The sequence below is a fragment of the Brugia malayi genome (genome assembly GCF_000002995.4).
Source record: "Brugia malayi strain FR3 genome assembly, contig: Bm_v4_Chr2_contig_001, whole genome shotgun sequence".
NCBI classification, from domain to species: Eukaryota; Metazoa; Nematoda; class Chromadorea; order Rhabditida; family Onchocercidae; genus Brugia; species Brugia malayi.
In genome coordinates, this window is record NW_025062476.1 from 5,741,823 (window position 1) to 5,756,469 (window position 14,647).

General features: G+C 30.6%; 3 protein-coding genes across 4 annotated transcripts; all 3 read right to left on the reverse strand.

Moving 5' to 3' along the window:
* Positions 1–1,420: 1,420 nt before the first annotated feature.
* On the reverse strand, positions 1,421–6,310 carry Bm10396 (Uncharacterized protein; the record flags this gene model as incomplete). The annotated part of the gene is made up of 13 exons (XM_001899845.2): positions 1,421–1,546; positions 1,762–1,909; positions 2,403–2,503; positions 2,823–2,952; positions 3,258–3,376; positions 3,562–3,720; positions 4,124–4,255; positions 4,736–4,921; positions 5,072–5,115; positions 5,185–5,233; positions 5,517–5,592; positions 5,987–6,122; positions 6,235–6,310. The coding sequence occupies 13 exons, from the start codon at positions 6,308–6,310 to the stop codon at positions 1,421–1,423; spliced, it is 1,482 nt and encodes a 493-aa protein (XP_001899880.2).
* A 2,663-nt stretch (positions 6,311–8,973) lies between these two features.
* Bma-daf-9 (Uncharacterized protein) lies at positions 8,974–12,272 on the reverse strand (the record flags this gene model as incomplete). Its single annotated transcript, XM_001899846.2, has 9 exons — positions 8,974–9,065; positions 9,272–9,509; positions 9,585–9,743; positions 10,002–10,140; positions 10,353–10,585; positions 10,699–10,842; positions 11,078–11,313; positions 11,492–11,627; positions 12,138–12,272. 9 exons carry the CDS (start codon positions 12,270–12,272, stop codon positions 8,974–8,976), a joined length of 1,512 nt encoding a protein of 503 aa, XP_001899881.1.
* A 502-nt stretch (positions 12,273–12,774) lies between these two features.
* On the reverse strand, positions 12,775–14,345 carry Bm10397 (Uncharacterized protein; the record flags this gene model as incomplete). Of its 2 annotated transcripts, none has more annotated exons than XM_001899847.2 (5): positions 12,775–12,903; positions 13,187–13,300; positions 13,440–13,532; positions 13,707–14,021; positions 14,181–14,345. In XM_001899847.2, 5 exons carry the CDS (start codon positions 14,343–14,345, stop codon positions 12,775–12,777), a joined length of 816 nt encoding a protein of 271 aa, XP_001899882.2. The 2 variants fall into 2 exon arrangements, with proteins under 2 accessions (XP_001899882.2, XP_042934481.1); XM_043078547.1 differs by having other exon boundaries at positions 13,707–13,978; positions 14,181–14,274.
* Positions 14,346–14,647: the final 302 nt, after the last annotated feature.

Here is a 14,647-nt window from a genome sequence, read left to right on the forward strand (position 1 = left end):
TTGTATGACTTTAGGGTAGCATTCGTTCCTATCGTTCAATGAAAAATTAGGCCCAAATAAATTATATACCATCATTTGTCCTTAATGACATTTTTTTCGCAACCATCGATTATTTCTTAAATCTAATAGAAACAAACTGTTTTATACTTGTATCCCTTAAATGCTTAATCATAATGAACTGAAGTGAACTATTATGATTAGTCCTTAATGGATTCAATGTTAATGTCAGTGACCTGTTAATTAACAAAATTTTTTTAATTTCTACTTGTATTTTTAGTCTGTTTTTGTAAAAGAGCATACTGTCTTTCTATGTCAGATGTTGAATGATAAATAACTGAATGAAAAGGTGAATTCTTGATTTCTTAAAGGCGGGATTTAATTGACCTTTAAATTCCGTTTTATTCTTTTTATTCTTATATTTATACTTTAGCAAATTATTATATTTAAATTTGAATAAATATGCCTTATCAGTACATCCAGCTTATTTTTGACCTTTATCTTTAATTTTTCCATCATCTTTCTCTTCAAATCAAAGCTTTGAACATATATCAAACAAATTTCCATTAATAAATTTTGATACTGCAATAACAGATAAAAAAATGTTGGCTAATTCGAAGAATACTTTTTAGCCTCTCCAGCTCAAACTAATCGGTATTCGCAATTCAAAAGAAGGATAAGTCTCTTTGATCTTCATAAATTCATTAATTAGAAATTTTTTCTTGAAGATTTTTAATACATTTCGGTTACTCTACAGTTATATATAATTTATTATATTTGTAGTAATTAATAGACGTCTTAAAAACCACTTCTAGCTTACTGATAGAATTTTTGAATTATAAAAAGTTGAAGAAGTGATTAAATGAGTGATGTGACATTAGCTGAGATGCATTAAGTGGATCAGTTATAATCCATTTTCCGCCAATAATTATAAGCATTGTGCCAGTCATTTCGGCTTATTTCTTTCCTTAATGAGCAGGCAGTATTTTCTGTTTAATTTCCAAATATTCACAATTATAGTCAAACTGTCCACGATTTGCAAACGGTATGATCCGTTATTTTTAAAAAACGAAATTCTAATTGATGAAACTTTTCTGATGAAAGATTTCGAAAGCTGATCCATTACTGATTAATTTGGCTTGACATCCAATTTTCAAGATGTCTTAATGTTATTAAGCAAATAGTATTGTATTACCTGGAATTTCTTTCTAAGTAGATTATTGAATACCACTAATTATTAAGAAATACGGAAATATAAAGTACTGAAACATAAAAAATTTTTTCATCGTTAATTCATCATTTGTGGAGTTCTGCTATATTGGATCAGTAAATTTAGTCTGATAATGTGAGGCAAAAAGTATTATTCTCTACTCCAAAAAAATCTCTAGTCCTTCAAAAATTCCAAACAGACACAGTTAAAAGTTTAAAAATTATAATCAATAAATGCTCGTTTCGTTTTCACTGGTTCATTCCATTTCCTGCTATTATCAAGCTCATGAAACAGAAACTGTTGCACGCGGTTCCACATTTTGCGTTCGCAATATATGCCCTATAAAAATTGCTTACATTTAATTTTCCGAAATTTGAAATTACATTTGCTCAAATGCAAATTAAATCTATCAGTCTTATTGTACAACTTTGTCTAAAAATTTCTGAAAGTAATTATTATTTTAGAAAATTTTCGATACAAATGGAATTCCCAGAAGCGATCAACTTTTCCTAAAATATGAGATGGAAATGCTGCTTTTAAAGATTAAATTTTACTTGATGAGTAGCTTCATCAAGATAAAAAGGTTTTGTAGCGTTTGGTAGTCGCTTTTGTAATACAATACTATGATTAATCGAAACAATCGCATCCTTCACTCCATGACAGATTAATGTACGACAATGTACTTTTGACACTTTATCGATGCTGTAAAATTTATTGGAGTTACATGCATAACACGGAGTTTTTAGAAAAACGATCTTTTATCTTATTTACCAAGCAGAGTAAAGAATATTAAATTCGATAAGAAAGTAAGGAGTTTAGTAAAGATACCAATTTCTGGGATTATCAGCGTTATCTTATTACTTAGTGTATGATTCAGTAGTAAACTTCAGGAACTACCAATAAATCAATCCATTGCTTATCACAGCAAATAATATTTCGTTCATTCATTCTTAGTTAAATTGTTGATAGTTTGGACAGAAGTCAGGGATCTCGCTGTTCGACTTTCAGTTTAAACTTCAAACAAGTCGAAAAGTCAAGTGGAAGAAATTTCCGATTTGTTTGAAGCTCTCAAAAATATTTTCATTTTTTAAATTTCGTTTTTGTAATTGCTGCACTGAACGAGAAATTTAGTTCTTATCGATCGAGCACAAATGTGTATAAAAATTGTCAAACAAAATGCATGTAGAAAACAGACCTTGAGAACTGATCCAAACAACAGGTCCTTTTACTATCCGGTTTGCGTCCAAGAACACGTAATAGGGATGTGAAAGGGGCAATTAGAACCAATCCTGCCACCTATAATATCACGTTTTTAATTTAGAAGAAAATGATAATGCGAGTACATGGTTTTGATCATAAATAAAATATTGATAATTAAATTGTTCTGTTTCGATTCTATGCTATGTCAAATGAATTTGTTGCGTTTGGAACACATATACATGATACTAATTGCATTGATGTTTTAGGCACAAATCAAATAACTCATTGGTTTGATATCATCATAGAAAGCTTAAATGAGCAAATTTAAAATAAATTTTTTTCTTTTCTACACATAAATGCAACTGGATCTGTTCTCATTTCTTCATTCGTTTTGTTGCAATAAATTCAGAAACACTTCGTGAATAAATAATTGGCTTAACGGAACTTTTTCACGTGACGCCAAATGAATAGCAACTGCGGTGCCCATACTGAATCCTATTAGGATTATTTCATTTGGTTGTGCCCTCATTTCTTCAATTAAATAGCTAAATTTTTAAAATCATAACTTTCATTTTGATATAACTCATGCTGAAGGTTTTACAATATTTTTTTATTTGAAGACTAATTAATAAGTTTATGTATATATAATCAAAACATTTTGATAGCTCTACAACATCATTGCACTGAACATTGAGAATTCATCATTTCTACTTGAATATATAAAGAATGATAAGCATCATGTTTCCTTGTTATTCATCAATTACTTCTCTGCAGAACATGAAGATAACAGAAGAGTTAACTGCCACCTACGTCTATTTTCTATAAGAACTCAATTTATTGTGAAACAAACTGATAAACGGTCTCCATATTCTGATAAACGCTTTTTTCTGTTGGAGTTCCAGTACTCAACCCAAAACCACTGTAGTCAAATGCCATCAGATCACACTGTAAAAAATCTGCTATATCAACCTGAAATGTTCAACAATGAGCTGAACATAAAATCCTGGATAATCAGCGACCAATAACTCAGAACAAAATCTTCTAGAACAGCATAAAAATTTACAAAATGCAGAAATTAAAATTTGAAAAGCTAATACTTCATTGCTGTTCAAAATTTAATGTTTCTATTACAGATAAGATGATGAGGAACATACCAAGTTAGGATCGGTAAGCATACACGATCCAAGATCTGAACTATTTGGCTGGGCAAAAAGTATTACATAAGGCGCTGATTTTTTGCATTGGTAAGATTTCTCACATCGGACATAAAGCGCCACCATAGTATCGTCATTAGCTGATGTTATTAAATGGACCTACTTTTCAACACTTAATTTTAATGCAAAGTTCTCTTTTTAAAGAAAAATTTGGCATCTCTAAATATTCAATTTTTTGTTTCAAGGAATAGATATGGTAACTTTTTTTTTAATTTTTCGAGCTTTTTCTTTAATTTAAACGGTAAATAAATGAATTATAATGAAGGATTAAACTAAGCCGAACACATGATAAGATGATACTAGCAAAAAGCATTTGCTACTTATAATATTTCTCACTTCTATATTATAGTAATTAAAGCAACGATATTTTGGATTCTCTACATTATCATTTATTGCATTGGTTTCTCACTGAATATTTCATCCAAAAATCTAGCTGATTTTTCAATCATTTTTCGATGATAAAAATTTTGCTTCAAATAGCATAGTTTTCAATATGTTCAACCTCAATCCGCAACAGCTGGTCCGCGACATCTGAATTTTTAAATTTTGGTAACAATAAATGCGGCAAGCAGATGGTCAAATCGGTACTTTCTCGAGCGCTTTTTGCATCGCGAAAATGTTGGCGATTGTTAGCCTAAAATTTTGCTTTTAGTAAATCAATATTTTATGAATATATTTTCTAAAAAAATATCAATGGTAGAAGTTCTTTTAATGTACGAACATTGAATTTTGGGTTTGAAATATCCAAAGACTCTTTTCAAAAATTTCATGTGTCTTGTTCACTTGCTTATTTAATTTAAATCGTTCTGCTAAATAAGATACAGCAGTGTCGTTTCCAATGTGTAGTAAACACATTAATACTTATTTGCTGAATGAACATATCGTCAAACAGTGGGAGCAAATAATGGAACAAAATATGGGCATTAGGGTATAGTCCATAAAATTATAACAAGAAGCGCTTCATAATTTTTTGCATAATCAATGAGGTTAAACATTTTGCAGTACTTTTATTAGCTTTGATTTTCATTAACTTTGCTTTTGAATTCAATCATTAATTATTTTCTTGTACTGTTTTATTCTTGTTTAGCACCTGTTTTTTAAACGAGTTGCTCACCTTTCCACCAATTAGAAAATAGTAATGACAATGTTTTGGAGGATGAAAAGCAGCTTTTTGGATCATTAAACTTGGTACTGGTGGACAGAGAACATAGCATACTTTAGTTGTCCATTTTAATGTATCAAGCAGTCTTCTCCATGCTGTCATTTCATCTCTTTCTACTTTTGCCAGTTCTTCTTCAGTCTATGTTTTCTAACTGATATGCGTGTCAAAGGAAGTTAAAGAAAAAAATGTCATAGTTTGGCGCAATAAATCTCGAATTCATTACATTACTTATTAATACATGAACAATACTTTAAGTCTCAACGTGCATTGCACGCAATACATCCTTACTTGGTGATTTGGTTTAGCAACACAAGCACAGATTCCATTTGGTTCTGCAAGAAATTAAACAAATTTTATGCTATTCATTTAAAAATGAATTGAAAAAAACTGAAACAGCAAACCTTTCAATGGTGAAATAAAAGATCCAAGTGTTATTTCCTTATTGTTATTCTAAATTATCTCTTATTTATCACATATCATAAATTATTTAAGCAACTTTTAAGTAATGGAGAAAAAATATAATATAAAATTTGACTTCATATAAATAACAGATCTCGTATTGGTCTTTGTATAGTCTTTTAAAATATATTCTAGTTTTTCTTAAATGTTATTTTTCAAAACTCATTTCGTCAATTAGAAAGGTTCAGAACTTTTAAGGATTATTTCCTGATAAAATTTAAATTTGTCATCCCATGTATTAAGAGTTAAGTTATTAAAAAAACATTTACCACACCTGATCTTTATTATTGATTGCTTTTGTATCAAAAGAAATCAATTGAGCGCTTATACTTGACATACTCTCAGACATGCTATAAATCAAAAAATTAAAGGAACTTCCAGAAAGACCAGTTTACAGCACTGCGCTTTATATGAAGTAATCAATAAATTCAAATATTTATTTCTTATGATTAATCAAATACTTAACTTTAGCATAACTTTAGCAATCAAATACTTAACTGTGCCTGATTACTGAATCCAAAATCATATCTCTGCGATATATTTGATTGTGACTATGCTCGGAGTGACATTTTACTTAGTACAGCAAAACGTTTGAAATGAAATGAATGTGAAATTTAAGAAAATAAAATGTTTGATTTTTCTATGCCTTATGTCACAATAAGTACCATAAGTTCAGTGATCCTGCCTTCTAATAGAATTTTAACTTCCGATGTGCCTGACTACTGAATCGAAAATCACACACACCTTCGCTCTGATATTGAAATCGGCATATTCTTAAGATCTAGGTAATCAGTTTCGACGTGAGACTTTAGAATTTGTTCAAATTCGTTGCTTAGGCCATTTTGGAGAGACAAAGAAAATTTGTTAAAATCCTGTAACTCTAGAATATTTTCTTACTTTTTTAATGTTTTAAGTATTTATGATATTTATGGCATAATAAAGACCTAGAAAAAGTATTAGGGAAATTATTCTCCACAATTTTTTTCCGCCACCAATAATAATACTTTCAAAGATAATTGACTGAGAAAAAAATGAGCGAAACTTTTTGATTGAAACTTGTGTCGCCATAATTGCATAATGATTGAATAATTAAAGAAACCAAACTTTAAATAGCTTCCGCTTAACGGTAAAGATAAAAATTTGCATAATTGCAAAAAGTTTTAATCTGTTCAATTTTAACTGAAAGAAGAAAAACGAAGTATTGGATTGATATTACATGGTTTCTTTTTCTTCTTTTTTAATCGACCTAAATTTAAACAGGGATAAAATTTAAACCTACGTATTCACTGTAGGTTATTTATTCATTGAGAATTCTTTAATGAGCAATTTTTAAAAGTTTGAAAAGTCTTTGATAATGCTCAAAAATGTAACAACAAAAAGACCGAAATAGATTTATTATAATTTGAACTTCAACAGAAAGTATAAGCAAAAGAACCCATAAAGAAATCATTTCATATATTGGATTTAGACTAAAATATCGAACAGAAACTTGCATAGTAAAGTGTTTACTATGAAGTAGAACCTGAAAAATAAGTCAAAATATAAGCAATTTACATTTGTACAAGTTGTTTTTGCTTGTTTTTTGCATTGAAGGAATGTCTGATAAATTGCAATAAATCATTCAGCTAAAATTCTGTATGATACTACTATTCTCTGCTCAAAAAATGCTGTATTTAAAAATAAAATAAAATATATTTTTAGAAAAATAAATATGACAACTACGATTGTTAAAAACGCAATGTCTATTCAAACTATGAACTTGCAATGAGATCTAGGTATTACGTTGAAGCTTAAATTTTTTTGCTGATTTAAAAAACCTAGATTAATATCAAGGACTTCAAACCGGATCCAGGTCAATAATTAACGTTATTTTTCCTCTCTCTTCTTTTATTTGATTTATCTTCATCATGATCATTATTCTTACTATTGAGAGAATCCCTTTATCATTCATTTCCCGAATTTCCATTGTCATTGTCATCATCATCTTCTAATTCGTCATCGTTCTCCATCATCGTTGTATCCAAATGCTGAAATGGTGTTGTCTTTTTGGATTTGCATTTGAAACCGATTACTTCCTGTTTGTTGTGAACCTCTGATAAACGTTTTAATATTTTCCGATATTTAATTTATGCTGTAGGTAGATGATGATGACAATGACAATGGAAATACATAAAATGTAAATTTGCTGTCGCACAAAAATTGAATTGCAGCTTAACAGATTGGACATTCAAGAAACTTCATAAAATATTATTTGTTACTCACAGACTTTTGCAAAAATTTACGACATAAGATTTAAAAAATTGCCAGAGCATTGCCTTGTGATCTTTCATCATCGATTCTGAGTAAATCTTCCAGGTTTTTATCATCCATCTCTACAGTTAACAATTATTTTTAAAACCCCAAAGACATCAGTTAACGAGTATTATGACATAAATGTAAATCAGATTGGACTGTGAATTCATTTAAGCAAATGTTGGATGTAAATCGTAAAAAATACAGATTAGAAGATGCGCCGTATGTTTCACTACTACACTGAGTTACTTAAGTAATAGTTCAGAAAACAAAAGTTCGGAACATTTCATGCCAAAGACATGCTAGTAAAAAAGGAAAGCACTGACTTTCTACAAAATCTTCCACACTGACAGATTAACCTTTAGGCTAAAATCGCAAATTAATAGGCTGGGAACGTTTGTAATGATCAGAAAATATTGAAATAAAGTGGCATAAAAGAATGGTGTCAAGAAAACAATGGATATTTTCGGGGATATTAAAAATTATGCCGTATTTTCCGAATTTTGTGAACTGCAGGTAATTCTCCATACCCAAATTTCGGTAGAATATGTTGCTTGTTCTAAAAGCCATAAAAATATGCAAAATATGACACTGTGGAACATTTTTACTCCTTCGTCACTGTTAAGAACCTGAATCCAAAAATTTACTTATTTCATGATAGGTTTTTTTAGGATAACGAAAACTTCCGAAATCCAAATTTATGCCTTTTGAGTTTCTTTTTGACAATAGAAAATCCTAAAGGTGTAAATAAATCTTATCAGATATAAAATCAAAACATATCTCAAGTGTTCAAATCTAGCAAATCTCTAAATGAGAAATCCTGAAAGCGCTATTCAAAAATCAATCTTGATTAAGAGATAGATCTAATAATAATGTGTAGATAAATCTACTGGAAATCTATTTCAAGCAATAATTTCTCTTAGAAATTAATATTTGAAGGAAGTTGTCCAAAAATTCACTTAATCTCATTTATGCTAACAGATAACAAATGATAGCAGAAGGATTGCGATCAAAAGGAAATGCCCTGCGCAATATCCAGCACTAGTAGTCAATTAATAATAAGATCAATAATAATGGAATTAGCGCCAAGAGAACACCACATAATCTGAATTTCCTTTACTTTTTAGAACGTTGAGATTTACTGATGAAAAGTCTTATTTATTCTGTTAGCGTCACTCCTTTTTAATCTTATTATTTAGTCTTGGCCTTATCATTCAGTTTCGCTTTCGGAATATAAATTTTTTATTCCATAGAAAGTATAAATGACATCAACGGCAGAAAAATATTGGGTAAAGTTTCACAAGGCAGATTTTACAAGTTTGCTTGTATGCTGATAAACAATAACTCGATTCATATCTTTTATTTTTGTTTTTAAGTTAAATTATCACATCTACAAATAGGTTATAATAATATATACAAATAACAGCAAACACATAAGGTTAAGCCATTTCGTTACGAGTGCGTATCTGGCATACGTACTCTTGGGGTACTGATACCATTCCAGGATGTCGTTTTAAGCTTGGTGGTTTCCCTGAAATCAAAGTTATTTAAGAAAAATTCTGAAAAAATTTTTTCATTTTTCTTCATGAATTTTTTATAGAAACTGCCGCTGTATAATAAACAAGAATTTTATTTTAAATCTAAATAAAATTTAGAGACATATCATGTCTATCATGAGTTCACATCTATCCTGCGTTCATTCTTTTAATATTACATAGAAAAGCAGTTTACACATACCATATGCAGCAGTGAATTCGAAATTCTGCAGCAAAGTTGTCAAGATGATAAAAAGTTCTGTTCTAGCAAGTGCTTCTCCTAAACACGATCGCTTCCCAATACCAAACGGTATCAAATGCTCAGAGTTGCGAAGAGTACCTTCACTATTAAGGAATCGTGATGGTTGAAAAGCTTCCGGATTTGGGTAAAGATTTTCATCGAAATTAATGGCACCAATTTGTGGCATTATCATTGTACCCTGGAATGGACTAAATAAGCAAATCGAAATGATACAACTACTTTTTCTCTTCTATTTTTATGACATTTTTCTCACCTTCTGAATTTTATAGCCATACAAAGTTGTGTTGGAAGTAGTAGCATGTGGTATATGCCATGGTAATATATTTATGATACGTTGCACCTCACAAATCACTGCCATTGTATAGTGCATGTTGGTTCGATCTGCCCAATAGACCATTCTTGTTCCCAGATTCTGAATATTAGCCAATCAAGTCACATTATTAGAAATGATGCGATATTCCAACAAATACTTAATGATCGCTTTCATTCGGATATAAACTCTCTTATCGCATCATGAGCTATGATATTAAAAAGGAGCTTGAAAATTGCATTTCAGTTTTTGAATTTATAGCCTTGGAATGGAAGATTAATTCTTTATTTATCAATCACTTAAAGATGGTTGTGCATGACCTTACTTTTTTTTTCAGCTACATTCATCAAAAAAAAATACTTTATCTATTTCATCATGGACAAGTTTCTGAACAACCGGATTGTGAATAAGATAGATGATCGCCCAGCGAAGTGTTGTTACCGTTGTTTCCATTCCACCTGTCCATAAATCTCCAGAATTAAGAGCCAATGTTATTTTGCTGAAGATATGCCTTTCATAAAAGAATGTTCTTGAAGTATTTTACAATATTCTGTTATAAATAACGACACATCAAAGTAAATCTGAGCGGTTTCGAATTGCAGTCCTATTGCTATTGCGGATTTGATGGCGAATGGTGAAGATAAGTTGATTTTCACCTCTTCAGAAGTTAATAGTTCATTATTAGTAAAAACAAAACCTCATTACCCTTACTTATATACTCTTTGCTCAGTATACTTAATCATATTTTTCAAGTAAGCGTCAATGAAATCATTCGGTTCGTCATCTTTGTCAGTAGAAGTGATAATCGCCTTTTCGTGTTCATCAATATGTTTTAAAAAAAACCGCTGTAGTGCAAAACCATTTTTGCAGTAACGATAATATGTTGGCAACAGAAACCGGATAATTGGATAACGGTCCACAAGTAACATTGGAATACTGACGAACTGGAATAGGTGCAATAATCATAACTCACAACTTATAATCATAGAATTCTAGAAAGCAGTTAATCTCCAGTTCAGATTATTTGCACATATTATTCTTTGTACATAGCTCTCACATCTTTGAGAGTAGAGTCGATTAGTTTCTTGAACCGCAAAAACTCCTTATCACCATATTCATAATTTTTTCCGAGAACTAGATCATGGATAATATTACCGACGCAGAATGTAATTGGTAAATGGAGGTCAATTACTGCAGTTTTCTATAAATTAAGCAATGTTAGATAACAAAACTCTAAAAGTGGGTAAGAAAAATATATCTTTTTCAGGGAATTCAAGCAGCTATTTACTTTAAAAGTACATAAGCGTGGGAATTAAATATATGTGTAAGTAACTGAAAATCTGTAATTGTCGATCGTTACGAGCAATGAAATAGCAGAATCTGAAGAAAATATTACCGGAATCGAATAAAAAAAGTTATACAAAAACAAAAGAAACCAGTCCACTAGCGGCTATTTCCTTCTTTAGGTGTTGAATGAGTGTATCCGCATAATATCGGATCTTTTGCTCCATCATATTCTTACCCACTCCAAAATTTCGGAAAACTCTTAAAGCGAAACGTCTCTGATGATTCCACTTCTCATTCTGAGATAAGATAATCCCATCACCATCTGGATGATGATTACTAAAGATTCCGTAAACGAATGACATTGGCCGACCAGCAAAAATGTTTCCTGAACGCTTTATATAAGATTTTAAGATAAATTTAAATTTCTATCCGCTCAAATATAAACATAAAATTTGAATGTCTTGATGTTTACTATATCATTAATTTAGGAAGAAAAAAACTAGTCTACCACCTTTTTGTGAACTGAATCTTCAAAAATTACTGGTTTCTACAAATGATCTTACCTTGATTAACTAGTGCTTCACGAAGAAGTTTATAATCTGCAAGTACGATGACTGGCCCAGGAAGCCATATGGTGAACATTGGACCAAATTTCTTTTTCCACTTGATCATTGAACGATGTGGATAAGCTAGATCAATCTAAATCACATTTCCTCATCATTTCTTAACGAAACTTCATACTGACAGTAGATGCACCTCTAGTAGGAACATTGAAATGCTACTAAAATTGAAGTCAGAGGTTCTATTTACAGCATAATACCTGAGTGTTAACTGCTGAAATAGAAGTGCCTGAGCCAAGCGTTCAGCTGGAAATTTTTATTTAATCTGTTTTCTTGAGGTATATGCTCAGCAATGGTATCAAAAAGTTCAGAAACTGAGATCAGTATTAACTTTTACAGCTGGCTGCTCTTTTTTAGTGACGTTAAATTTTTTTAAGCGTCACTAAATTTATAAATTTTTTATAGAGCCAAGTTTCTTTTCTAAGTTTTGACCATTTGACAGTATTTTTTATATAAACAATTTCAAGACTGAATATATTATCTAAATTCGAGAAAAAGTGGTTTAATCTGCTACTTTATATTTTATAATTCCTTACAGACGGCATCGGCTTAGTTTATTTTTCATTACCCATTTAAATTATATTAATACCTGTAAGAAATTTCCAAAGAAGGGTAATGGGATTGGTCCTGGTGGATATTTATGTCGCAGAACGATGTATTCGCTGTATACATAATAGATAAAAGCGTGGAATATAAATATTATAATAGCAAAAATTGCAGTCATGAAGAATGGTACCAATTTCAAATTGCTTTGAAAAAAAATTTTTTTTAATGAATTTTCTAGAACCAAAATGTAATAATGGAGGGAATTTTTCTTTCAAGAACTGGATTGTAGAGCAAAAACTTTCGATCCAGTGACAACTTTCACTTTTATATCATTTTTTCCTGACCTTAATGGATTACTAATTTCACTTACCGGCCACATTGCTCTTTTTTTTATTTTCTACACTTTTATTTAATAACAACAAAATACCGGATAAAAACATCAACAAATGTGATGGCACAAAAATTTATTCATTTTTTTGGCCATCTCCTTCCAAAAACTTGTTTAATTTAAAACATATAAAAACGATAAACCAAGATGGAAAAAAATAAACAAACAGAAATTAAAATGATAGGAAAACATGACAATAATTAATGTCTTGAGGAATTATAGAATTTCAAGTATTTCTCAATCCTCACTAACAATTTTCAATTAACATAAGCATGTTCTTTCGATGATGTAGTCAATTCAAGCCATATATTTTATCTTTAAATTCATTTTTGACATCTTCGTCCACACTTTTGTAGAAGTCATTGATTTTATTCATCCGATCAATATCTTTCATCTCTGGATTCATCAGTACTGCCGATAACTGCAAAAATTATCCTTTGCTTAGTCAATATTCTTTACGTTCTTTAGTGTCACATACTGAACACCTGCAGTCAACTGCTTACACTAATTTTTTAATAAATAAAAGTACCTTCTAGAAAAATAAAGTAAAGAAGAAAAGTAAAAAATGAAATATTTTCTGCATTCATCTTGAAAATTTAATCTCGTTTTTCTAAATTAAAAATTGATTATTGAGCAGGTAAACAATTAGCTGCAATTAGTAATACTGTAGATTGTATCAGAGAGAGCATTTTCAAAATGAAAACCTTCGCAAAAACTGCTTGTGCTTTGCCAGACATGCCATCGACAATAGTATGAACTTGTTTGCGTTTTTCTTTCTCTTCCAACTCTTTCATCTTTCGATAATGATGGTATAGCTCCTGCAAAATCATGCTTTGTCTTTCTCTAGCAAAATTTTCAAGTTTTTTTTCAGTTAATTTTTCTACGCCTTACCTTTTTGCTCCAGTAATCTGTCAATCGTTACGTTTAAACTTTACCTGTTACAAAACTTTACCTCACCTGATTTTTGCTGTCCAAACTCAAAACTAATTGGTCAATTTCGCTTTGTTTCTGTTGAAAGCTTTGATCTGGGTTTGATACGATTTTATAGAACTGCAATGCAAAATATTTTAAAATGTCCTCTCTTTCCTTATTTAAGTTTAGTTTTGGAGAGATTTTCAGGTCAATGTCAGATTAATTTTTCAAATTTAAACTAAATAATTAAACAAACTGATATTCTCAACCAGTAAGAAATATGATCCGTGTGTAAATTCAATTAAAACTCACATTTTTTTTTATATCATCCGATGTTCTACGTAGGAAGTCGGGCAGATTAGGCATCACGTGAACTGAGATATCGTAATCTTTTTCCTTTATTGTCGAAATGGAGTTCATGAAATTACTACTTTTTTCCATTTCCGCTCCATAACCATAGTATTCCTTCTGATTTGTAAGTAAGGGAGGACTACTTGTTATCCAGGTCGGTTGGAATGGAAGATTTTGGAGGCTTGTCGTTGGAACCGTAAAAGCTCCTATGGAAAATGGCGGCTGAGCAGAAACTGGAAATGATATCGGATACAAATTTGGGTTGAATTTATATACCTGAAATTTCATTTGAGCTTCAACATTTCAAATGAATTTGTCTCTTGAACAATTTCAGATTCGCTAAAGTTTTTATTTTGAAACCTAAGGTGGCAACATTTTTATCCTAATAATCATTGGTAAGTAAACTGCCAAACTTTTAAATATAAATAAGCTCACTGGTATTGATATTTTCGGTTGCGATCGCAGATGATAAGGGAAGAGAACGGGATTTTCTGTTATCTGATGCTGGTGAGGTAATCGATATTGCCATTCTTGAAAATTGAACTGTGCACTAACTCTAATTGAATTCAGGTGAACTACTGATATCCATACAAACCACATTCGGAAAACACAAATGGTAGAAATTGGCTGTGATTGCAGCAAAGCAACTGTTGTAGGAAATTTGAATATACCGAGAATGAAGTCAAGTATTGAACTCATTTTTCACTGGAGAACTTAAAAAAATGAACACACGTTTTCAATAAAGAGTGAAATAAAATCAGCTTGTACTACAGTAGGAGTTTAAAAAATGATTATGAAAAGAAAACAGGTCATTGTATGCTCTATTAACTGCTGCAGAGTTGAATATTTTTGAGCAGTGGATAAAACTGTCTGATTTGGAAGGGAAGGATAGTAATCGGAAA